General features: G+C 38.0%; 1 protein-coding gene across 6 annotated transcripts in view; it reads right to left on the reverse strand.

Moving 5' to 3' along the window:
• The window catches only part of METTL24 (methyltransferase like 24), a 131,858-nt gene that overhangs the window by 63,505 nt on the left and 43,652 nt on the right, over nt 1–24,701 (reverse strand). For all 6 annotated transcript variants that reach the window (XR_008625745.2, XM_063604984.1, XM_063604985.1 and 3 more), the window contains one exon: nt 8,901–9,129. Coding sequence is in view for 5 of the 6 variants with exons in the window: in XM_063604984.1 (XP_063461054.1) it covers nt 8,901–9,129 (229 nt within the window). In the remaining variant the exon portion in view is untranslated. The remainder of the gene's footprint in view (nt 1–8,900; nt 9,130–24,701) is intronic.

Consider the following 24,701-nt stretch of genomic DNA (forward strand, 5'->3'; position numbering starts at 1 on the left):
CCAGGCTGGAGTGCAGTGGCTCAATTGATCCTCCTGCCTCAGCCTCCTGAGTAGCTGGGACTACAGGTGTGTGTCACCACACCTGGCTAATTTTTATATTTTTTGTAGAGATGGGGTTTTGCCATGTTGTCCAGGCTGGTCTCAAGTTCCTGGCCTCAAGAGATCCACCCCCCTCAGCCTCCCAAAGTGCTGGGATTACAGGTGTGAGCCACCATGCCCAGCCAATTGACGACTTTTGACGAATGTATATACCCATGTAACCACCATAACGTACTCAAAATATAGAATGTTTCCATCACCCCGAAAAGTTCCTTTGTGATCTTTTCAGTAAATCTCCAACTCTGCTCCCTCACCACCTGCCCTAGGCAACCACTGATCTGATTTCTATCACCATAGAATACTTTTGTCTATTCTAGAACTTTATTTAGAGAATCACATAACAGGTGGTTTTTTGAATCTGGCTTCCTTCATTCAGCATAAATTCTGTGAGACTCATTTGTGTAGTATGTGTCACAAAGCTTATTCCTTTTTATTGCTCAGTGGTATTTCATCCTATATGGATGTGTGGTAGGTATATGGTATATTTAAGAGATATATTCATACCATAACTTCTCTACCCATTCACATATTTACAGACATTTGAGTTGTTTCCAGTTGAGGTTATCATGAATATAGCTTCTATACACTTTCAGTTACAAGCCTTTGTGCAGACATATGTTTTCAGTTATCTTGGGTAAATATCTAGGAATGGGTTTACTGGATCAATTGGTAAATATATGTTTAACTTAAGAAATTGTCAACCTCTTTTCCTAAGAGGTTGCATTCCCACTACAAATGTTTGAGCTTTCTGGTTACTCCATATCCTCATCATCACTTAGTAACATCAATCTTTTAAATTTTAGCCATTTTGGTAGTTATGAAGTGATATCTCATTGTGGCTTTAATTTTCATTACCCTAATAACTAATCATATTCAGCATCTTTTCATATGTGTTTTTGCCATCTGTGTATCTTGTTTGGTGGGGTGCCAGTTTAACTCTTTTGTTTGTTAATTGAATTGTTTGTCTCCTCATTTGTGGTTGTGAGAGTTCTCTATGTATTCTGGATACAAGTCCTTTTCTGATATATTTGTGATGAATATTTTCTCCTAGTTTTTATGTTCTTCACAATGTCTTTTGATGAGCAGAGAGTTTTGATCTTTATAAAGTCCAATTTATCTTTTTAAAATTTTTTTATGGTTTATGCTAAGAAATATACTGTCTAAAAAATGTTTGCATATGTCAAGGTTGTAAAGATTTTCTCCTGTGTTCTCTTCTAGAAGTTGTATAATTTTAGCTTTTATGTTTAGGTCTATGTTCCACTTCAAAACAATTTTCATGATGATGTGAGATTCAAGTCAGGTTTTACTTTTTTCCCATACAGATAACCAGTTGTTCCAGCACCATTTGTTGAAAAGACTATAATTTTTCCCATTGAATTATGTTGATGCCTTTATAAAAATCAATTAATTATATACGTGTTTCTCTTTTTTTTCTTCATTGCAGATTTTTTTTAAAAAACTTCTATTTTCCTTTTAGGAGTACATGTGCAGGTTTGTTATATAGATAAACCTGTACCATGAGGGTTTGTTGTACAGATTATTTCGTCACCCAGGTATTAAGCCTAGAACCCATTAGTTATTTTTCTGATCCTCTCCCTCCTCCCACCCTCCACCCTCTGATAGGCCCCACTGTCTGTTGTTCCCCTCTATGGGTCCATGTGTTCTCAGCATTTAGCTCCCACTTAAAAGTGACAACATGCAGTATTTGGTTTTCTGTTCCTGTGTTAGTTTGCTAAGGATAATGTATATATGTGTTTCCATCTCCAAATTCTCTTGTTGTTCCATTGATGTCTATCTTTATGTCAGTACCAGACTATCTTGATTGCTATCCCTTACGTTGTCTTGAAATCAAGTAGCGTAAGCCTCTAACTTTGTTCTTTGTTTTCAAAACTGTTTAGCAATTGCTTTGCATTGTAAATTCTCTTTCTTAAAAATGTATCTCAGAAATTGTTCCACATCAGTACGTAAAAATTTGTTTGTCGTTTTTTTAAGTGGTTTTGTAAGTTGTCCATGAAAAGATATACAATTCTCCATTTAACTACTTCCACAATGGTGGCTATGCAGATTGTTTTCTACCCTTTGCTATTACAAACAATGCTGCAAAAAACAATAACTTTATTCATATATCTGTTCACACATGTGGGATATGACTGGGGCAAACTCACAGAAGTAGAATTGCTGGATTTGCATTTGCAATGTGATAGATATTGCCAAACTGCCCTGCAGAAAGGCTGTAGCAATTTATATTCCTGCGACTTTTTATCTTTGATAATCTGATGAAAACATTGTATCTAACTATAGTTTTATTTGTCTTTATCTTAATATGTCCAAGTTTTAATATTTTTTCATATAAGCCATCTGAATCTCCTTTTCTGTGAACTGTTTTTCATCAACTATTTCTTCATCCAATTTTCTATCAAGTTGTGGATCTTTTTCTTAATGATTTGTTGAAGCCCTTCTATACCGGTGAAATTAACTCTCTGCTTATAAAATGAATTGTCAGTATTTTCGCAGTTTGTTATTTGTCTTTTAATTTTGTTTTTGGTAGTTTTACCATGTGGAAATTTTGTATGTAATCAAGTTAATTATTCTTTTCTTTTGTGACTTCCTAACTCCAGAATTTTTTTTTAAATCCCCATAGTTTTCTTTCTAATATTTTTATGGTCTTTAAAAAAACTTTATTGGTTTAAATTTTTTGGTAAAAGGCATCAAATAAAGCTGAAAAAACATTTTTAAAATAAATATCCATAATTTTACTGACACATCCATCTTTTCTCTATGACTTGAGATAGTGCCTTTATCATATATCAACTCTGGAGGTATGTGGATTTATTTCTGGAGTTTTAAAATCTGTCCATTAATCTGTTTATCTGTTCATGCAATAGTACCATTTTTATTATTATAGTTGTATAAGAAGATTTATTATCCCATAGGGTTAGTAAACCACCTTTATTACTCCTTTATCAGAATTTGATTGGTTATTTCTGCTTGTTAATTCAATATGAACTCTAGAATCAGCTTCTTTAGTTCTGAAAAAAAAATCCTATTGGCAATTTTATTTGGAACATGTTAAATCAGTAGATTAACATAAGAAAGGGTTAATCATTATGATGGTGAGCATTTACATCGAAGCATGTACTATGCCTTTGAATTCGTTCAAGTTTTCCTTTAAGTCTTTGAGTGGCTAAGTTTTCTTCTTGTAGACCTTGCACATGTCTCATTAAGTTTATCTTTAGCTTTATTTTTGTTGCTTTTGTAAATAAACTTTGCTTCCTTTTTATATTCTAACTGGTTTTTATTCACAAAAGTGTAGTTAAAATTTTTTTGTATACTGTTCTCAGACAACTCATTAAATTTACTTATTGTTTGATAGTTTTTCATTAGATTATCTTGAGTTTTCCAGTATACCATCATATTGTCTTCAATTAATATGTCCTTCAATAATAATAATATCTGCAAATAATAAAATTTTTACCTCTTTCTTAATTTATACTCCTAAATTTTTTTCTTATTGTATTAGCTGTTATCTTAAGAACTATATTAAATAACAATGGTGATTACACACTGTATGATTCCGTTTATAAACATTCTTAAAAATGACAAAATTATAGAAATAGAAAACAGATTAGTGGTTACCAGGGGTTAGGGAAGGAGGTAAGGGGAAGAAGGTAGGTGTTTTTATAAAAGGGAAACATGATCCTTAAAGTGCCAGAAATGTTCTGTATCTGGAATCTCTGTATCATTTCTTACAAGTGCATGTGAATCTATCTCAAAATGTGCAGTTTTTTTTAAAGAGCTCTAATCTTTTTTTTTTAATGGTGATGATATAAATCCTTATTTTTCCCCGACTTTAATAAGGATATTTCCACTGTTTCCACATTAATTATGATGTCAGCTCTTGGACTGAGATACACTAAAGTAAGAAGCAATTAATTCAACTATATCAGCAAAAACAATACATACAAATGGATTAAACTCACATATACAGATAGATTTATTTTGGAAGTACTCATCCATTGCTTTCTGTTGCATTTTTTATTTTTTTATGTTGCAGAGATAAGTGTATGGTGAGAGAGAGTGAGAGAGAGAAAGCAAATGTGGCAAAATATTAACAAATGGTGAATTCCAGTGAAAAATATGTGACGGTTCATTATATTCCAGCAACATTGGCATTTGAAATTTTTTGAAAATAAAAATATGTAAAACTCCAGATAATAATAATGTGGGCACCCAGGTTGAATGGGTAGTTAACTTTTTATGATCCTTATCATGTTTAGAAGGAATATAGAAATACTGGATAATTTTATATATTAAAATTTTATAGTTAATTATATACTTTTTAAATCTAAAGGTAACCATGAAGAATAGAAATATAAGCTTTAGCAAAAAGAGGGGGGAAAACTGCAGAAAACCAAAGGCCAAATTTAAGAGAGTAGAAATTAGTCCCAATATGTCAGTAATCCCAATAAATATAAATATAAAAGCATTAAACACACCTATTTAAAGACATTATCAGGTTGGGTTTAAAAATACAATCCAGGCATATATTGAATACACTGCTCTTATAAGCTATACATAAACTAAAACTATATCAAAATAATGGAAATAAAAGAATCTAGAATGTTATTTCACATAAATACTTATCAAAGGAGAGCTAGCATGGCAGAACTAACATCAGATAAAACAAAATTTAAGGCAAAAAATATTTCTAGGAATAAAAACTGACACACCATATACACATGGTCAAATTTTCTTCCTGAAAGAATGTATTATTTTCCATTTCCAGCAGCAAAGTGTATTATTCCCAACAAGCATTACAGTACAGGACAGTATCAATATCTTGTTTATATTTACCAATTTGATAAGTAAAGAGAAAAACAAAAAGCGAGTCTTTAATTGCTTTTCTTTTTTTCTTTCTTTTCTTTTTTTTTTTTTTTTTTTTGAGAGAGGGGTCTGGCTCTGTCACCCAAGCTGGAGTACAGTGGAGCAATCATGGCTCACTGCAGCCTCCACCTCCTGGACTCAGTCAATCCTCCCATGTCAGCCTCCCCAGTAGCTGGGACTACAGGCACATGCCACCATGCCCAGCTAATTTTTTAAATCTTTTGTAGAGATGGGATGTGCTATGTTGCCCCAGCTGTATAATTTAATTTCAAAGCCCATATTCTCTCAAATGTAATCATAGTGACCACACAACAAAACTGATGTTCTGGAATCAATGGCGAGCTCCCAGCCAAGGGAGGCAGAAACTGGTAGTCCTGTGAGGGTTCAAGTGGACACTGAGCCTTGGCCTGGGTGGTGACAAGGGCAGGTGAAGGAAGACACAGTTCCCTGAGCTGACAGGCAGGGAGGCCAGCTCCCCCAGGGCGTCTGACCAGAGGGCCCCAGCCCCAAGGTCTACATCTGTTCTGTGTGGCATGAATCTCAATTAATTCTCAGCAGTTTATTTAATTTCTATACAGCACAGTATTTACTTTCTATACAATCACCCACAAGGCTGTTCAGCGCCTGGAGGCAGCAAACAATAGTTCTCTACAACCAAGTCTGAAGGACCAATTGCCTTTCAGTTTCACACAAAGCTCTCATTAAAAACTCTTGAGTGGAACTAGGTGGTTAGCAACTTCCAGAGAAATGTCTGATATATTTTCCCCAGGAAAGAAAAGAAAGAAAGAAAGGAAGGAAGGAAGGAAGGAAGGAAGGAAGGAAGGAAGGTTGGTTCTCTATAAAATGTACTAAAATTGTTAATAAAAACCCTTTGAGTTTACTGAAAACAATTGAGTGACTAATTCACACCAGGCATTCTGCTGGAGACTTTCACACTATGTTCTCAGACCTACTTCTCAAAAAAACCCCACAATTTAGAAAGTATCATTGTCCTCATTTAACTGACAATCAAATTGAGTGCCAGAGAGGTTAAATGACTCGCCCAACGCCAAAAGCCAATAAGAGGACCATGCTTCAAACCTAGATTAATGAGCTTACATAGAGAAACCCTCAGGCAGCTCTGTTATTCAGAGTTATCAGCAGCATGGTTAAGACCAAAAATAATAGCTATAATTCCTCATTAACTAGCTCGGATCATTGAGGATACTCTGAATGTAACAAAGTCTAAAGTAAGAAAGACTTTAGAAAAAAACTATACATTATGATTAATATGAGCAGAAACTTCAGATTCAATATTTCTAGTTGCATTCTGAAAAAAACTGTATGCTTAGTTAACAATAACCACTTCTGCAAAGAGTAGACAGTTAATCATTTCACATAATGCTGGATCCAAGTGATATTATTCCCTGACAGACTGGGCTTCTAATCCACATGGTTTTGCTGATGCAGCTGCTCTAGCCTGATGCTTTAGAACAGGCTTTTGATTTATAGTTTGAAGTTAAAATTACCAAAGAGTTTTAAAAGCAGTACAAAAGCCATTTGCATCTTTCTGTCACTATCTCAGAATACTGCTTTCATTTTTGCCCATATTTTTTCTTGAGTGGCTGGAATCTACGTATGGATATACAGAATAGGAAAACTAACAGCGGAATAGGGAAATTACTACAAAACTATATGAGATATTTTAAAGTTCTGAAATAAAACAGCTAAAACCGCTTTGGTTTCTACACTCACTTTCAGAATAAATGAGTGAAGGTGTGAAGGCAGAAACGCTGACATTTGTTAGCGTGTTTTTTACTATTTGCTTCCCCTGCCACAGCCACATCCTATTTACCACTGTCTGTACCTACAGAAAAATGAAAACAGATCGTGCTTCCTACACGACACAAACAAGGTTTCCATTTATCTAGCCCCGCATAGCTCCTAGAAGCATTTTCCTAAGGAAAGCAATCACTCGCTGACGGGTTTAGTTTTGTTGTTTTTGTTTTAAAGCATTCACCAAAAAAAAAATCTCTATGGAAGAATATCAATATCTTTTAAATTCTTCAACAAGGAATTAAAACAAAAAAGGAGCAAATGCATTCCTGGCAATTCTGTGCCAGATCACTTTCATTGTAAATATTTTTTAAAAAAATAAGTAACCTTAGAAACATAAGCATTTCTCCTTTCTAGGCATCATTGTAAATATTTCTGCTATCTCAGGAGCAGCATTGCAAAAGGTCTCATGCTTTATCCTTAGCATAAAGGTTGGCCCACTGCAGCTCCCATGGAGCTAAACAAACACAATTCAGGTACATACCTTGTTATCTAAAATTAGGTAAATTATATCCGCAGATCACTTTTTCAAAGTCTTATTTTATCCTCACCTCTACCAAATCTTTTGCTACAGTATTATTGGGGAAAAAATAAGCAAAATGGCATTGAGTTTCTCTTTTTCTCCTACTCAGTCTTTTCTTTGAAGAGTGGTGCTGGAGAGGGCTAGGATGTAAAGAGCATAAAGGAGGAACAGCAAGACTCCTAACTGAACACAAAGAATAAGTAGTTAACTCTTTGAATAATCTAAAGTTGACATATTAGAGAATTAGGCCTGTAATTCTCAGCTGTAAAAAACAGATCTACAAAGGTAACGAGCAGCAAAAAAGAAAAAAACAAAACCCTAAATAAAGTTCTGAAAAATGCTTCTGCTTCTTCCCACACATATGAAAAACATTAACAGCATGTAAAAAGGAGTTATCTTCTGAGATTTTACCCAAAAATCCTATATGTGTCTCACTAAGGCTCCTGACTATTAAATGCCGCCAGTTACCCTTGGTGGCAAAGCAAAATACAAATTAATAGTTAATTGCGTGTTAAAAGAACAGCAAATTCTTTGAAGTTGTTCTTGAAGAAGCATGGGCTATCTAAAGGTTGTTTAAAGGATGAAGAGGAGGAGGAGGAAGAAGAAGAGGGGGAGGAGGGACAAGGAAGAGGAAGATGAAGAAAGGAGGCAGAGAAAAGGGAGGAAGAGGGGAGGAGGAGGAGGAGGAACAGCAATGCAGGGAAAAGCTTCTTACTGAAAATCAAGAAGCCAACTCAAGTTTAAAATTGAGTCTCATGCACACTGTTTCTCAAATAGAAACACCCATTCTGACCTATTCTAAATCACATGGCATCTCTGGCTGGGAACACAGGCCAAAATAGCCAAACCCAAGAAAGGCTGAAGATCAAACACAAGCCAACTGCACTCAGGAGAAATTCTCTAGTATCTGCCTACAGAATACAGTTAGCTCGGGTATACTACACTAAAAATTGCTTTCAAAGAACACAGTTCAAAGATTGTTTCTTTTTTGCTGTCCATTCATAATAAAATGTTTGCAGAGATTTGACATCCTTTGATATAATTATATAATTTGTAATGTACATAATGTCCATTCAATTTTATAAAGTAAATCTTAATCAAAGCTATATATATTTTCTGTGTAGAGCCTAGAGGTTCAAAATAGTGAGAAACATGTCACAACAGTGAGAAACATGATACACAAGCAATATCTTAGTAAACATAACCCCGATTTTTTTTTTGTATTTGAGGTCAACATAAGTAGTTTGCTCTTTCTGGAAAGTGTAAGTCAGTTGCCAAATGAAAATGGTATTCTTCAGCCTGTGCCAGAAGTAAGTTTCTTAGTCTTCTTGTCTAGTCTTGGACAAGACCATTAACATTACTCAACAGCAACTAAAATCTTCACATCAATTTAAATATCTCTATCCTTGCCAACACTTTATGTCTAGAGTTGACTCTATAAATAATGTTGGGTGATTAGTAAGATTAAAATTGGACCTTCAGCTATCCAATGTCAATGTTGCTATTCTTGATTTGCATTTTAAAAAGCTGATGGGTTTGTTTACTTTATTCAAGTATAAAATCAAATGAAAAACCTCACCTTGTGATGTCCAAATTCATTCAAAATGCTTCCCAGTTTTCTGGTGTTGCTACGTGGTTTTTGGGCAGCAACAGCTGGATGGGGATCCCGCCAGTCAATGGACAAGCGGTGATACCAAAGGTGCTGACTCTCCAGAATGTGAGCTGACTTGACACTAGGATCAAAACGATGCACTTCACATCCGTTGTTGGCCATGCTAACCTCAAAATGGGTATCATCACTTCCTAGCCTATAAAGAAAGAGGACGGAAATCAACAACAAAAAATGCAATGAAGCAAAGTGTTGGACTAACAAGATGACAGTTCCAAGGCCAAGGTTCTTAGTTATATCAAGCCTTCTCCTGTTTTAACCCATGGCTAATGTACACATTCAATAAACTTTCTTTCACAAAAAAGCATTATTGCTCAAAGCTTCTGGATAAAAGATAAATTATTTGCTAGACAAAGACCAGAGAATCACATACTCAAACATGTAGGCGCATCATCAAATTGTTTTTTTTAAGTGATGTAAATCACAGTAGCAATGAAACAAAGAAGACTATCCAGTAGTCTTAGATTTTCTTAGAATATGTCCACAAATATAAGCCCCAGGATTAGTTCTCTTGAGGAGAGATGTGTTCTACTAATGAGGTAATTTGTCTCCATTCTAATGGCCACAGTGTTGTGTATGCAATTTGACTTAAAGACAACAGCTGTTTTCTTAGAAATGTAATATATTTTTAAATAGTGCAAATAAGAAAAAAGGCAAATGTATGTGATTCTACTGCATCCAAAACTCAAGAAGCAGACGGTTTCCTCACCTAAATTCACATCAAAAGGGGAAGAAATTATGAATTAATTGTACTTAAGTACTCAATAGGTAGCACATCATATGGAAAATAATAAACTTACAAATATTGAATTGACTCAGAAATATTCCCTATTTAATGGTGCAAGGATCGTCACTTTGATTAAAGCACCAGTTTTAATGAAAAGCATGAAATTAACTGAGAATGATTTTTTAAATGGTGATTATGGCTTCTCTGCCCCAATACTGTACTCATATGTGATTTAGGATACCAAAATCCCACAGAGTAGCTACACTACTTGGCCGAACCTAAACCCAGTGCAGAAATACTTCATTCTCGTAGATTCTACAAGTATTTTGTAAGTGGATTTTTTTCAATAAATACAGTGAGCCCTCCACAGCTGTGGGTTCCACGTCCACAAATTCAACCAACATGGATCAGAAATACAGTATTGACGGGATGCAGGAGCCTACTGATATGAAGGGCCAATGTTTTGTATCTGTGAGTTCCACAGCCAGACTTGATAGTTCGTGGATTTTGGTATCCGTTGGTGGGGAGAGGGTGGCCTAGAACCAACCCCATACGGAGGGATGACGGACTATTGCATAATCTGGAAATACACAAGTTCAGTGGATAATAATTATCCACTGGGGTAGAGACTTCAGTTCAGAGATCATCCACCTAGACATGCTTTTTTTTTTTTTTTAGATGGAGTCTGGCTCCATCACCCAGGCTGGAGCACAGTGGCATGATCTCAGCTCACTGCAACCTCCGCCACCAGGGTTCCAGCAATTCTCTTGCCTCAGCCTCCCAAGTAGCTGGGATTACAGGTGTGCCCCACCATGCCTGGCTAACTTTTGTATTTTTAGTAGAGACGGGGTTTCACCATGATGCCCAGGCTGGTCTCAAACTCCTGACCTCAGGTGATCCACCCTCGTTGGCCTCCCAAAGTACTGGGATTACAGGCATGAGCCATGGCACCCCACCTAGACATTCTTAATACAGGCAGCCCTCTGTATCCACAGATCTGATCCACAAATTCAACCAACAGCAGATTGAAAATATTCGAAAAAACAAAAATAAAAAAAAATACAACATTAAAAATAGTAAAAATAAAAATCAATACAGTATAATCACTATTACATGGCATTTACATCGTATTAGGTATTATAAGTAATCTAGAAATGATTTAAATTATGCAGGAGGATGTGCATTGGTTATATACAAATACTACACCATTTTATATCCAGGACTTGAGCATCCTAAATTTTGGTCTTTGCAGTGGTCCTGCAACCAACCTCCACAGGTGCTGAGGGGTGATTATAGTCTTATTTGCCTCTTCCTCACCCTTCACCCAACTACACTGCTCTTTTTCCGACTGCATCCCATGGTAAGTCAGCCCTCTGATGTCCCTCAGCCATAGCTTTTTCAACCCTTTTTGCCTGGAGAAAATTCAGCACTCCTCTCACAAGCACTTCCATTTCTTCCACCTAACAGATCCTGTTCCCTATTTTCTACCACCTATTGAATCCACACAGCTCAGACCACTGAAGTCTCTACCCCAGTTTTCCATGATCTAATCTGGTGTGACAGATTGACTTGTCGACTCTGCTCCTTCAACCCTGCACCATCCACACTACTCCATGCTCATCATGAGAAAGAGTCCTTCCCTGCCCCTTGACTTTTTGGCTTGGCCATGTGCCTTGCTTTATGGAAGGAAGTGGGAGTGTGCCAGTCCAGATCCTAGGCCTTCAGTGCTTCTGTTCTCTCTCTTACACTGTCATCATGATAAAAACGTGCCCTCGAGAATTTGCACTCCAGCCAGTCCACCAGCCCTCTGTAAAATACAGAACCTCCCTCAGCCATCTCAGCCTGAAGTAAAGAAAGCCTCGCAGCTAAGCCCATCCTGGATCAACTGAAGCCCAGCTGACCTGCAGACATACAAGCAACAGTAAAGACATACAAGCAACAGTAAATAACGGTGATTGTTAAGCCACTGAGTTTTAGAGTGATTACACAACCAATAGCTAACTGATATACCTGGCATTAAATATAAATTCAAGAGTTGCAGTTGAAACTACAAAGCATTTCTTTAGTAGATAGATTTGTTTTTATATAGATCAGAATATTGTAGAACTCACCTATCCAAAAGGAATTTTCACTTAATTAAATTTGTCAAAACTTAGATGAACAAAGCAGTGTTATTGTAGGTCACCAGCAGAAAAGGGCAATTTTATATTTTCATTAAGAGAACGTTATGGCTGGGTGCGGTGGCTCACACCTGTAATCCCAGCACTTTAGGAGGCCGAGGTGGGCGGATCACGAGGTCAGGAGATCGAGATTACCCCGGCTAACACAGTGAAACCCCATCTCTACTAAAAAAATACAAAAAAATTAGCCAGGCATGGTGGTGGGCGCCTGTAGTCCTAGCTACTCGGGAAGCTCAGGCAGGAGAATGGCATGAACCCAGGAGACAGAGCTTGCAGTGAGCCGAGATCGTGCCACTGCACTCCAGCCTGGGTGACAGAGTGAGACTCCATCAAAAAAAAAAGAGAACATTATGTCAAAAAAAGTACTCATTACATATAATTTGTATATAAATCTAGAGTGAAATATGTGAATAATTTCTTCCTCTGAATTGTCAGAATGTTGTTTTCAAGAAACAATATTGAGGTATATATACACATATATATACACATATGTATATATACACATATATACATATATACATATGTGTGTATATATACATATATACATGTGTGTGTATATTTACATATGTGTATATATACATATGTGTGTATATTTACATATGTGTATATATACATGTGTGTATGTATATACACACATATATACCTTAAAAAAGGTAATTAAATTAGCCACATACAATTCTGTAACTGTTTGTTAAGACACTTTATTATATATTCATATGTTTTCTATTTAAACTAGTTGCTTATAATTAAACAAATACACATAGAAATACTCAAGTTGTAAGAAGTATGTAAATTGAAAAGAGTTTCTGGCAAGATATGGCTGAATAGAAACAGCTCTGGTCTACAGCTCCCAGCGAGACCAATGCAGAAGGTGGGCAATTTCTGCATGTCCAACTGAGGTACCCGGCTCATCTCATTGGGACTGGTTAGACAGTGGGTGCATTCCACAGAGGGCGAGCAGAAGTAGGGTGGGGCGTCGCTTCACCCAGAAAGCACAGGGGGTCGGGGAACTCCCTCCCCTAGTCAAGGGAAGCCATGAGGGACCCTGCCATGAGGGATGGTGCATTCCAGCCCGGATGCTACGCTTTTCCCATGGTCTTCATAACCCACAGACCAGGAGATTCCCTCGGGTGCCTACGCCACCAGAGCCCTGGGTTTCAAGCACAAAACTGGGCAGCCGTTTGGGCAGACACTGAGCTAGCTGCAGGAGTTTTTTTTTTTCATACCCCAGTGGTGCCTGGAATGCCAGCAAGAGAGAACCATTCACTCCCCTGGAAAAGGGGCTGAAGCCAGGGAGACAAGTGGTCTTGCTCAGCAGATCCCACCCCCAAGGAGCCCAGCAAGCTAAGATCCACTGGCTTGAAATTCTCGCTGCTAGCACAGCAGTCTGAAGTTGACCTGGGACGCTCGAGCTTGGTGTGGGGAGGGGCGTCTGCCATTACTGAGGCTTAAGTAGGCGGTTTTCCCCTCACAGTGTAAACAAAGCCTCTGGGAAGTTTGGACTGGGCAGAGCCCACCACGGCGCCTCAAAGCTGCTGTAGCCAGACTGCCTCTCTAGATTCCTCCTCTCTGGGCAGGGCATCTCTGAAAGAAATGCAGCAACCCCACTCGGGGGCTTATAGACAAAACTTCCATCTCCCTGGGTCAGAGCACCTGGGGGAAGGGGCGGCTGCGGGTGCAGCTTCAGCAGACTTAAACATTCCTGCCTGCTGGCTCTGAAGACAGCAGTGGATCTCCCAGCACAACACTGGAGCTCTGCTAAGGTACAGACTGCCTCTGCAAGTGGGTACCTGACCCCCATGCCTCCTGAAGGGGAGACACCTCCCAGCAGGGGTCGACAGACACCTCATACAGGAGAGCTCCAGCTGGCATCTGGCAGGTGCCCCTCTGGGACAAATCTTCTAGAGGAAGGAGCAGGCAGCAATCTTTGCTGTTCTGCAACCTTTTCTGGTGATACCCAGGCAAGCAGGGTCTGGAGTAGACCCCCAGCAAACTCCAGCAGACCTGCAGAAGAGGGGCCTGACTGTTAGAAAAAAACTAACAAACAGAAAGCAATAGAATTAACATCAACAAAAAGGAAGACCGGGCAAAAACTCCATCTGAAGGCCACCAACAGCAAAGACCAAAGGTAGATAAATCCATGAAGATGAGGAAAAACCAGCGCAAAAAGGCTGAAAATTCCAAAAACCAGAATACCTCTTCTCCTCCAAAGGATCACAACTCCTCGCCAGAAAGGAAACAAAACTGGATGGAGAATGAATTTGACAAATTGACAGAAGTAGGCTTCAGAAGGTGAGTAATAACAAACTCCTGTGAGCTAAAGGAGCATGTTCTAACCCAATGCAAGGAAGCTAAGAACCTTGATAAAAGGTTAGAAGAATTGCTAACTAAAATAACTAGTTTAGAGAAGAACATGGATAACCTGATGGAACTGAAAAACACAGCACGAGAACTTCATGAACCATACACAAATATCAATAGCTGAATCAATCAAGTGGAAGAAAGGATATCAGAGATTGAAGATCGACTTAATGAAATAAAGTGTGAAGACAAGATTAGAGAAAAAAGAATGAAAAGGAACAAACAAAGCCTCCAAGAAATATGGGACTATGTGAAAAGACCAAATCTATAATTGATTGGTGTGTCTGAAAGTGACGGGGAGAATGGAACACACTTCAGGATATTATCCAGGAGAACTTCCCCAACATAGCAAGACAGGCTAACATCCAAATTCAGAAAATACAGAGAACACCACAAAGATACTCTTTGAGAAGAGCAACGCCAAGACACATAATCATCAGATTCACCAAAGTTGAAACAAAAGAAAAAAATGTTAAAGGCAGCCAGAGAGAAAGGTCAGGTTACCCACAAAGGGAAGCCCATCAGACTAACAGCAGATCTCTCTCTGCAGAAACCCTACAAGCTAGAAGAGAGTGGGGGCCAATACTCAACATTTTTAAAGAAAATAATTTTAACCCAGAATTTCATGTCCAGCCAAACTAAGCTTCATAAGTGAAGGAGAATAAAATCCTTTACAGGCAAGGAAATACTGAGGTATTTTGTCTCTACCAGGCCTGCCTTACAAGAGCTCCTAAAGGAAGCATTAATTAAAATTAACTCAAGATGGGTTAAAGATTTAAATGTAAGACCTAAAACCATAAAAACCCTAGAAGAAAACCTAGGTAATACCATTCAGGACATAGGCATGGGCAAAGACTTCATGACTGAAACACCAAAAGCAATGGCAACAAAAGCCAAAATTGACAAATAGGATCGAATTAAATTAAAGAGCTTCTGCACAGCAAAAGAAAGTATCATCAGAGTGAACAGGCAACCTACAGAACGGGAAAAAAAATTTGCAATCTATCCATCTGACAAAGGGCTAATATCCAGAATCTACATGGAACTTAAACAAATTTACAAGAAAAAAACAAACAATTCCATCAAATATTGGGCAAAGGATATGAACAGACGCTTTTCAAAAGAAGACATTTATGTGGCCAACAAACATGAAAAAAATCTCATCATCACTGGTCATCAGAGAAATGCAAATCAAAACCACAATGAGATGCCATCTCATGCCAGTTAGAATGGTGATCATTTAAAAGTCAGGAAACAACAGATGCTGGAGAGGATGTGGTGAAATAGGAACGCTTTTGCACTGTTGGTGGGAGTGTAAATTAGTTCAACCATTGTGGAAGACAGTGTAGCAATTCCTCAAGGATCTAGAACTAGAAATACCATTTGACCCAGCAATCCCATTACTGGGTAGATACCCAAAGGATTATAAATCATTCTACTATAAAGGCACATGCACACATATGTTTATTGCAGCACTATTCACAATAGCAAAGACTTGGAACCAACCCAAATGCCCACAATGTTAGACTGGATAAAGAAAATGTGGCACATATCCAATATGGAATACTATGCAGTCATAAAAAAGGTTGAGTTCATTTTCTTTGCAGGGACATGGATGAAGCTGGAAACCATCATCCTCAGCAAACCGAACACCACATGTTCTCACTCATAAGTGGGAGCTGAACAACGAGAACATATGGGCACAGGGAGGGAAACATCACACACCGGGGCCTGTTGGGGGGTGGGGGGCAAGGGGAGGGATAGCATTAGGAGAAATACCTAATGTAGATGACGGGTTGATGGGTGCAGCAAACCACCATGGCACATGTATACCTGTGTAACAAACCTGCATGTTCTGCACATGTGTCCCAGAACTTAAAGTATAATAAAATAAATAAATAAATAAATATTATTTAAATAAAATAAAACTAAAAAAAAGAAAACAGTTTTTTACCACTAGAAATTTTAGCCATTAATTTCCAGAGATGATCATGTTTAGCAGTTTTTTATATATCTTTCCAGAAATTTTCTACATATATACAAGTGTTTCTCTATTATAAATACCATAAGCACACACATACACATATAAGTTAGTCATTAAATAGTGGGAAACTTTTATATAATGCATTAGATAACATAAAACGATTTGTAATTTTTTGGATTAATTTATGTTATACTTTTACTATAATCTTAATATATAAACATGTACCACATTGGAATGTAATAAACCATATTCATTTAATTGATATATAAAATTCTTACTTTCATTTATTTGCAATGATACTTCTTCAAGCATAGTTGAAATTGGTCAAGTTTGTGGTCACGTAAAAAGCAAGAGGAGGAGTAAATGTAATATGCACAGGTGTTACAAAACATGGCCCAAAGCGGTAAACCAGGAGTCAAATCCAATCCAGGTAGATCCAGAGCACGTGCTCTCTATATGCCACCTCGTTGCTGATGAGCACAGGACACAGGATCATGGAAGGAATATTTGTGATCTCAGGTCTAGGGAACTGTCAGTTACCAGACAATAACGCTCCATGAGGAAAAGGGCTATGTCAATCTTGCTCATTTCTAAGTCCCCAGTGCTGAATAGATGAGTGATGACAGACAGACCTACAAAATGCTGCCCTAAGTGAAATAAAACTATGAGGCAGGGTCTGGAATTCTCAGAACACACAGTACAATATTCAGTATCCAAATGTTGCCTGTGGTAAGCTATATTTTACTGACTTATTCATGTTCATAAACAAATATTTATAGAGCATTTTACATGTGCAAGGCACTACACTGGACACCAGGGACAAATGGATAAATTAAACATGGTCCTTGATCTGAAGAGGTTCACAAAGTAGTAATGAAGATTTTTGAACAAATAATTATAATAAAAAGACAACCATTATTTATAGCAAAAATGTATTTAGTCTATAAGGAAATCATGTTCTGCTGTTATTTAACTAGAAGGAGAATACATTATAGAAAATTTTGCTTGAAAGAAATATTTTATTTAATGTTTATTTAATGAGGCAAGAAGTATAGATCATATGACTTCCATCTCAAGGTCTTAGACAACTAGTCCATTTTTTGCCAATCTGTCTGTATCTTGGCCACAAGGAAAGGTAAAAGGGGAAGTGATAGTCTCATCCTGTCTTCTTGGGGAAGTTGCACACATCACTTCCATTCGTAGCTCACTGCTTAAAGCTATTCATATGGCCATTTACAGCTACATGGAAGGCTAGGAAATACAGCCATCAGAAAGGTGGCCATGCTCCCTGCTAATCTCAGGAGTTCTGTTACCAAAAAAAGAAAGGGAGAATAAATATTGAGGGACAATGAGTAGTTCCTGCTACAATCCATTTCTGAAATAATTAAGCAGTTAACATGTATATTCAAAGCTATATACCTTTGAATTAAGACAGCAACCTCTCCCTCTCTATGAGGAAGAAACAAAATTATGTAATTCATCCTGACAATATTGTTCTGCATATATTAATGCTGGGGTTAGAAGTAACTACAAACTTTTCAACATAGAAGGACCATTAAATCTGAGAGCTGTTGAAGAAATAGGAAGGGGGAGATTTATAGGGCTAAATTTTCAAAGGTAATAGAATAATAGTGGAGCCATCTTGATCCTCTTTCTCTGATGTCTTAGAGAAAAACAACCAGGATCCCTGCAGGCAGTTGTGTGGACTGTGCACTGAACAACTCTGGGAGATGTCATTCCCATCATAATCACCATAAAAATGATTTTCTAGCAGTAAAAGTTCTTGAGGGAGGGGTGCCCTTTCCCAAATTGTATAAAGGTATTCTTTGGACAAGCTGCAAGTGGTACTGCAGTCCCATGCCCTTTAACACTGCTGAAGGGCAGAAGGGGTGGGTTGTGGCACTGTTTCAGGCCCTTGATTATTCTTTTAAAAATATTCTTGAAAGTATTAAAGTGAGTGGGCTTTGATGTTCTCCCGGAACAAAAAACTCACAACGTAAGCACATGAAAAGATGCTCAAGATTATTAGTCAGTAGGAAAATGCAAATCAAAACCACAGTGAGATACCACTTCACATCCACTAAGATGGCTGTAATCAGAATGATCAATAATAATAAGTGTAGGCAAGCATATGGAGAAATTGGAAACCTCATAGATTACTGGTGGGAATGCAAAATGGTATATAGCCAAGAGAAATGAAAACATATGTCCACATAAAAACTTGTACAGGAATGTTCATAGCAATATTATCCATAAACACCAAAAAGTGGAAACAACCCAAATGTCTATCAACCAATGAATGAATAAATAAAATGTGATATAACCATACCAAAATTCATACAATGGAATATTATTCAGCCATAAAAGGGATGAAGTACTGATACATGCTGCAATGTGGCTGAACCTTGAAAATATTATGCTAAGTGAAACAAGCCAGTCACAAAACGCCACATATTATATGCTTTTATTTATGTGAAATGTCCAGAATGGGTGAATCTACACAAACAGAAAATAGAATAGTGATTGCCTAAGGATGGCGGACTGGGGATGAAGGGAAGAGGGTTGGAGGGAAATTGAGAGTGACTGCTACTGGGTACAGAGGCTTCTTTTTTGGGGTAATGAAAATGTTTTAAAATTGACTATAGTGACTAAAAGAGCCATAGAACTGTATATTTTAAATGGATGAATTGTATGGCATGTGAAATATATCTTAACAAGCATTTTTTTAAAAGGTAACAAAACAAATAAAATGAACTCAGAGCAAAGACAGGGAAAGTTTTTAACCCTCCCATTGAAGGCAGAGGGTTAGAAGAGGTAAGACAATTAGTGTTTTCCCTAGGAGTTTCAGTCCTCCATTCTTCATCCTAGCAGGAACCACAGAATCTGGCCAAATAACTACCTAGATCTTCAAGCTGCCAACTATTAGAGGGGGAGAAATAGGCTTCCTAAAGCATAAATGACACACTAGTGGGTAAAAACACTTATAATTGTTATTTTTTACTAAATAAACTTACACGCAATGCCACATTTCATCTAAAACATATCCTCAACAGGGACGATGTATTAGTTTGTTTTCATGCTGCTGATAAAGACATACCCAAGACTGGGCAATTTATAAAAGAAAGAGGTTTAATTGTATCACAGTTGCACGTGTCTGGGGAGGCCTCAGAATCATGGCAGAAGGTAAGGAGGAGCAAGTCATGTCTTACATGGATGGCAGCAGGCAAAAAAAGGTTGTGCAGGGAAACTCCTGTATTTAAAACCATCAGATCTCTTATTCACTGTCACAAGAACAGCATGTGAAAGACCTGCACCCATGATTCAATTATCTCAAACCAGGTCCCTCCCACAACATGTGGGAATTATAGGAACTACAAGATGAGATTTGTGTGGGGACATAGCCAAACCTTATCAGACGATATCACTCCCAAAGGGGTAAAATGTATTCTTAGGAGCAAAAAAAAAAAAAAAAAAAACAAAACAAAAAAACCCTTTCCTCTTTTTATGTATGAAGCACAGATATGCACGTATTACATAAATAGATGTACAGTATATCTATGGTTTTAAATTTTCATGAAAAGGGTAATTTGGGGAAAAATGCCCAAAAAGGAAGCTTGAGGTCCATGGTTTTCACATACACTAGACAAACACTCTTCCTGCTCTGTTAAACTATTATAAGATGAAAATATTTGGCTCTTTCATTCTTCTGGAAATGCTCATGGTAACCAAAGTTCCCAGATTTTCTGTATAAAATATGGGCTCTTGCTATCTAACCATGTTATCACTTATGAAATCATCTACTATCTTAGACTGAGAATTTATGTCTTGAAACAAAAGGCACAACCTACTACAAAACTAAAAAAGGGACAAAAAATATGTACCTATGTATTAGCCCTTTTCAAATCTTTCCTCTCATGCCCATGCCTACCCCTAAAATACAATCTTTGGCATAAAAAGGAGAAAAGGTGATTTTCCCCTTTCACTTTATCTACGACTCTCATCCCCACCCTCCCCTCCACTGCTCCACCATCACCCTTCCCCACTCCAGACATGAGAAGACTTGCAGGCCAGGCCCTGTCTGAAGTTATTATGTAGATGATATTGTCATCTGAACCCACAGCCTCTCCTTTTTTCTCTTCTCTATCCCTTTCTCCATAATATGTATCTTTTCAGTGCCTTCCCCTATCTTAATTGGTCTAGTCTACCTCATTTCAAAACTGAAAAGGATCTAATTTTCATTTTCAACTGAACATGACACAGAGTGCACACTCACAGACAAATGCCTTTTCCATTTACTGTGGAATAAAAAGCTTTGACTCCTAGTAAATAAACTTCAGCCATCAAAGAGAAGATGGAGGTGATATCTGCTTCAGTTCTTAGGGGTGGAGGAAAGGAGATGAGACAGATTAGAAGGTGGGGCCATCAGCCTCTGTCTTCTGACTCCCTGTGTCCTTGGAACCCTTCTTTCCCTCCTGCCAGGAATTTACTCCCAGCTGCAGCTGCATCCATTGTCTTCGGTTTGCCTGGGAATTACTGGGTATAGCAGTGGCATGGTCTTGTTGCTGCTGTGGCCCTGGGACAAGGAACACACACTGCCTGTATGGAGGGCCGCGGAATCCACTTACTACCTGCCCTCCCCACCTAGCTCAAAACTGTTCTGACACTCCCTGGTGCTGGGAACCCGGGGCCACCTTCCCTGTTCTCACTCCTAATTTCAGGACCACCAATTCTGGTCTGGGTCTCACTCTTCCCTCAGTATCAGTTGAGGTGTTGTCAGCCAGCTATCTACTTGTGCCCCAGGCAAGCAATTCACCTGAACAGGGGCATACTTGTCTGGGTCCTGGAGCCTTAGTAAGTGCAATCAACATAATTACCCACAACCCAAAGCCTCTTTTTCTAGGCATCAGAAATATCTTCTTTAGTGTCAGTTTTCAATTAAATGCTTTCATGTTTTTAGTCAAATATTGGCCCTTGTAATCTATTCATTGCTTTTCCCAGTGGAATTCAGATGCTCTTTACAAAGTTGATTTTCTTTTCTTTTCTTTTCTTTTTTTTTCTTTTTTTTTTTTTTTTTTTTTTGAGACGGAGTCTTGCTCTGTCACCCAGGCTGGAGTGCAGTGGCACAATCTCGGCTCATTGCAACCTCTGCCTCCTGGGTTCAAGTGATTCTCCAGCCTCAGCCTCCTGAGTAGCTGGAACAAGAGGCGTGCACCACCATGCCCGGCTAATTTTTGTATTTGTAGTAGAAACAGGGTTTCACCATGTTGGCCAGGCTTGTCTCGAACTCCTGACCTCAAGTGATCTGCCTGCCTCAGCCTCAAAAAGTGCTGGGCTTGAGCATGTGGGCTTGAGCAGTGGGCATGAGCCACTGCGCCCGGCCCCAAAGTTAATTTTCAATGGTAAACATTTAAATGAAAATAAGAAACTTCTTTTGAGAGATGTCTATTCCTGTCCTTTGACCACTTTTTCATGGAATTTTTTTTTGTTTGTTTTGCAATTGAGTTGTTTGAGTTCCTTGTATATTCTGGATATTAGTCACTTGATGGATAAATAATTTGCAAATATTTTCTCCCATTCAACAGGTTGTCTCTTCACTCTGTTGATTGTTTCTTTTGCTGTGCAGAAGCTTTGTGGTTTAATACAGTCCCATTTGTCTATTTTTCTTTTGAATAAATATATGAAAAACTGCTCAGCCTCACTAATCATCAGGAAAATGTATATCAAAACCAAAATGAGATCTTATCTTATCCCAGTTAGAATGGCTATTATTAAAAAGACAAAAAATAACAGATACTGGCAAGGATTTAGAGAAAAGGGAACTTTTACACACTGGTTTTGGGGATGTAAACTAGTATAGCCATTATGGAAAACAGTATGGAGATTTCTCAAAAGACTAAAAATAGGACTACCATACAATTCAGCAATCCTACTTCTGGGTATATATCCAAAGGAAGGGAAAGCGGTATATCAAAGGGATGCCTGCACCCCCATGTTTATTGCAGCACTATTCACAATAACTAAGACACGGAGTCAAGCTAAGTGTCCATTAGTGATAAATAAAGAAAATGTGGCATATATACACAATGGAATACTATTTGGCCATAAAAAAAGAATAAAATCCTGTCATTTGCAGCAACATGTTTGGAACTGGAGGACAGTATGTTAAAGGAAACAAATCAGACACAGAAACACAAATATTGCATCTTCTCACTCATATGCTGGAGCTAAAAAGTTGATCTCATGGAGGTAGAGAGAGTAGAATGATGGTTATCAGACACTGGGAAGGGTGTTTGAGGGGAAGTGAAGAGAGGTTGTTTAACAGGTACAAACATACAGTTAGATAAAAGTGTTACCGGTGCAGGGGTGTCCAGGTTCTTGGCATCTTTAACAAAGAATTGGACAAAATGCACAAACAAAGGAAGGAAAGAATGAAGCAACAAAAGCAGAGATTTTTTGAAAATGAAAGTACACTCCATAGCGTGGGAACAGGCCAGAGCACAGGGGTTCAAGAGCTCTGTTACAGAATTTTTGAGCGGTTAAATTCCCTCTAGAGATTTACATTGGTTACTTGGTGCACACCCTATGTAAATGAAGAGGATGAAGTAAAGTTACAAAGTCATTTACTGGGCATATGCCCTATGGAGAGGACATCCCCTGTCATAGCTGAAGTGTGAATTGGCCTTATGTTCCCTGCCTCCAGAGCCTATTTTCCTCCCTCAAAGGGAATAAGTTCTAATATTCGAAAGCAGAGTAGGGTGACTACCTACAGTCGACAACCATAAATTTTATATTTCAAAATAGCTAGAAGAGAGGACTGGAAATGCTCCCAACACATAGACATGATCAATGCTGGAGGTGACGGATACTCTAAATGCCCTGACTTGATTACTATGCATGCTACGCATGTAACAAAATATTACATGTACCCCATTAATTTGTACAAATATTATGTGTCAATAAAAATATTTTAAAATAGGAAACTACCTTTTTATATGTAATAATCTGAACTCTTACTGCAGAGCTATCTTATCCAACAGCTCTGAAGTATAAGGAAAGCAAAAAGGAATTTAGAAACTTTCCCCCCAAACAGCTTTTTAAGTTTGATTTTACTCAGTTATATCCTTTAAATGAAATTATCCCAGGGCGTAAAATATTAAGTAAAATATAGAGGCAATTTGGAGCAAGAAAATAGGACCAACTTGCACGTGGTGCTATGCAATTTTTTATGACCCACTTTCAGACATTTTTAATGTGACATGAAATAAATTCTGCTCTCACAACTTCCCATCCTCCCTCCAATCTTGAAGCATAGCTGGTGGGCTTCCAGAAAGAGAGCTCTGTTATAATCAATTGGCTGAGCATCTCATCTTCTAATCCACGGCCTCCACACTTTCATCACAGCATAACCAGCTTCCCTCCCTAGTCTCTCCTCTCAAGTGATCTTCTACATGGCAAGTATGTATTGTGTGCCTAGTATGTGCCAAGCTCCACCAATATACACCATTGCTCTTCATTTAACCCATATGAGAATGTTTCCTATCTTTAAACTCTTATTTTGTTTTTTTAAAGAATAAAATCCACAATGACCGGTAATTCTTGTTTGTTATAGTTTGACAGTGATGATGATCCTCTCTACACTGGAATCTTTGGGTAGGTCTCCACATCACCCAGATGTCTGCCCCTAACCCTGACCACCTAGGATTCTGGCTGGTGGTTGTCATACCTGGGCCTGAATGTAGACTCTAGAGGTACTGAAACCTACAGGTGAGGAGGAAGCATGTGACATGGAAACAATCAATGTCACATTAGGGTCCCCAGCGCTGTTTGTAAAAAGACTTCAGTGGTCTAGCCTGAGAATCTACATTGCCCTTACAAAGAGTCTATGGAACAGGATGTTCCAAACAAAAATAATTTCCTCCTGTCTTCTTTTTTTTAAGCCATATATCATTCGTAAGTTCAGAACTGTTTTTATATAAATACTGGTATATTTGGTGAAATAGTCCCATTACTTTGTAGCCATCCTTTCACAAAAAAGCTCACTTAATTCATTTGTACATCTAGGTCATTTTCAACCTGAATAACTCGATATCAATTTTTCTCAAACAGTTTTGACAAAATGACATAGTTTTTTATGAGTTCCCTTTTATCCTTTTTAAAAATGTAACTAGATATAGATTTATCATTGGTATAAAACATACAAATCTAACAATAGCCATTATTTGTTTTGGGTTATACATCATAACTGTACATAAAATTTCTAACATATGGCTGGGTGCAGTGGCTCACACCTGTAATCCCAGCGCTTTGGGAGGCCGAGGCAGGTGGATTGCTTGAGCTCAGGAGTTCAAGACCAACCTGGGCAACATGGCAAAACCCTGTCTCTACCAAAAATACAAAAAATTAGCCGGGTGTGGTGGGTGCATGCCTGTGGTCCCAGCTACTTGGGAGGCTGTGGTGGG

The sequence above is a fragment of the Pan paniscus genome, chromosome 5 (assembly GCF_029289425.2).
Source record: "Pan paniscus chromosome 5, NHGRI_mPanPan1-v2.0_pri, whole genome shotgun sequence".
Lineage (NCBI taxonomy): Eukaryota > Metazoa > Chordata > Mammalia > Primates > Hominidae > Pan > Pan paniscus.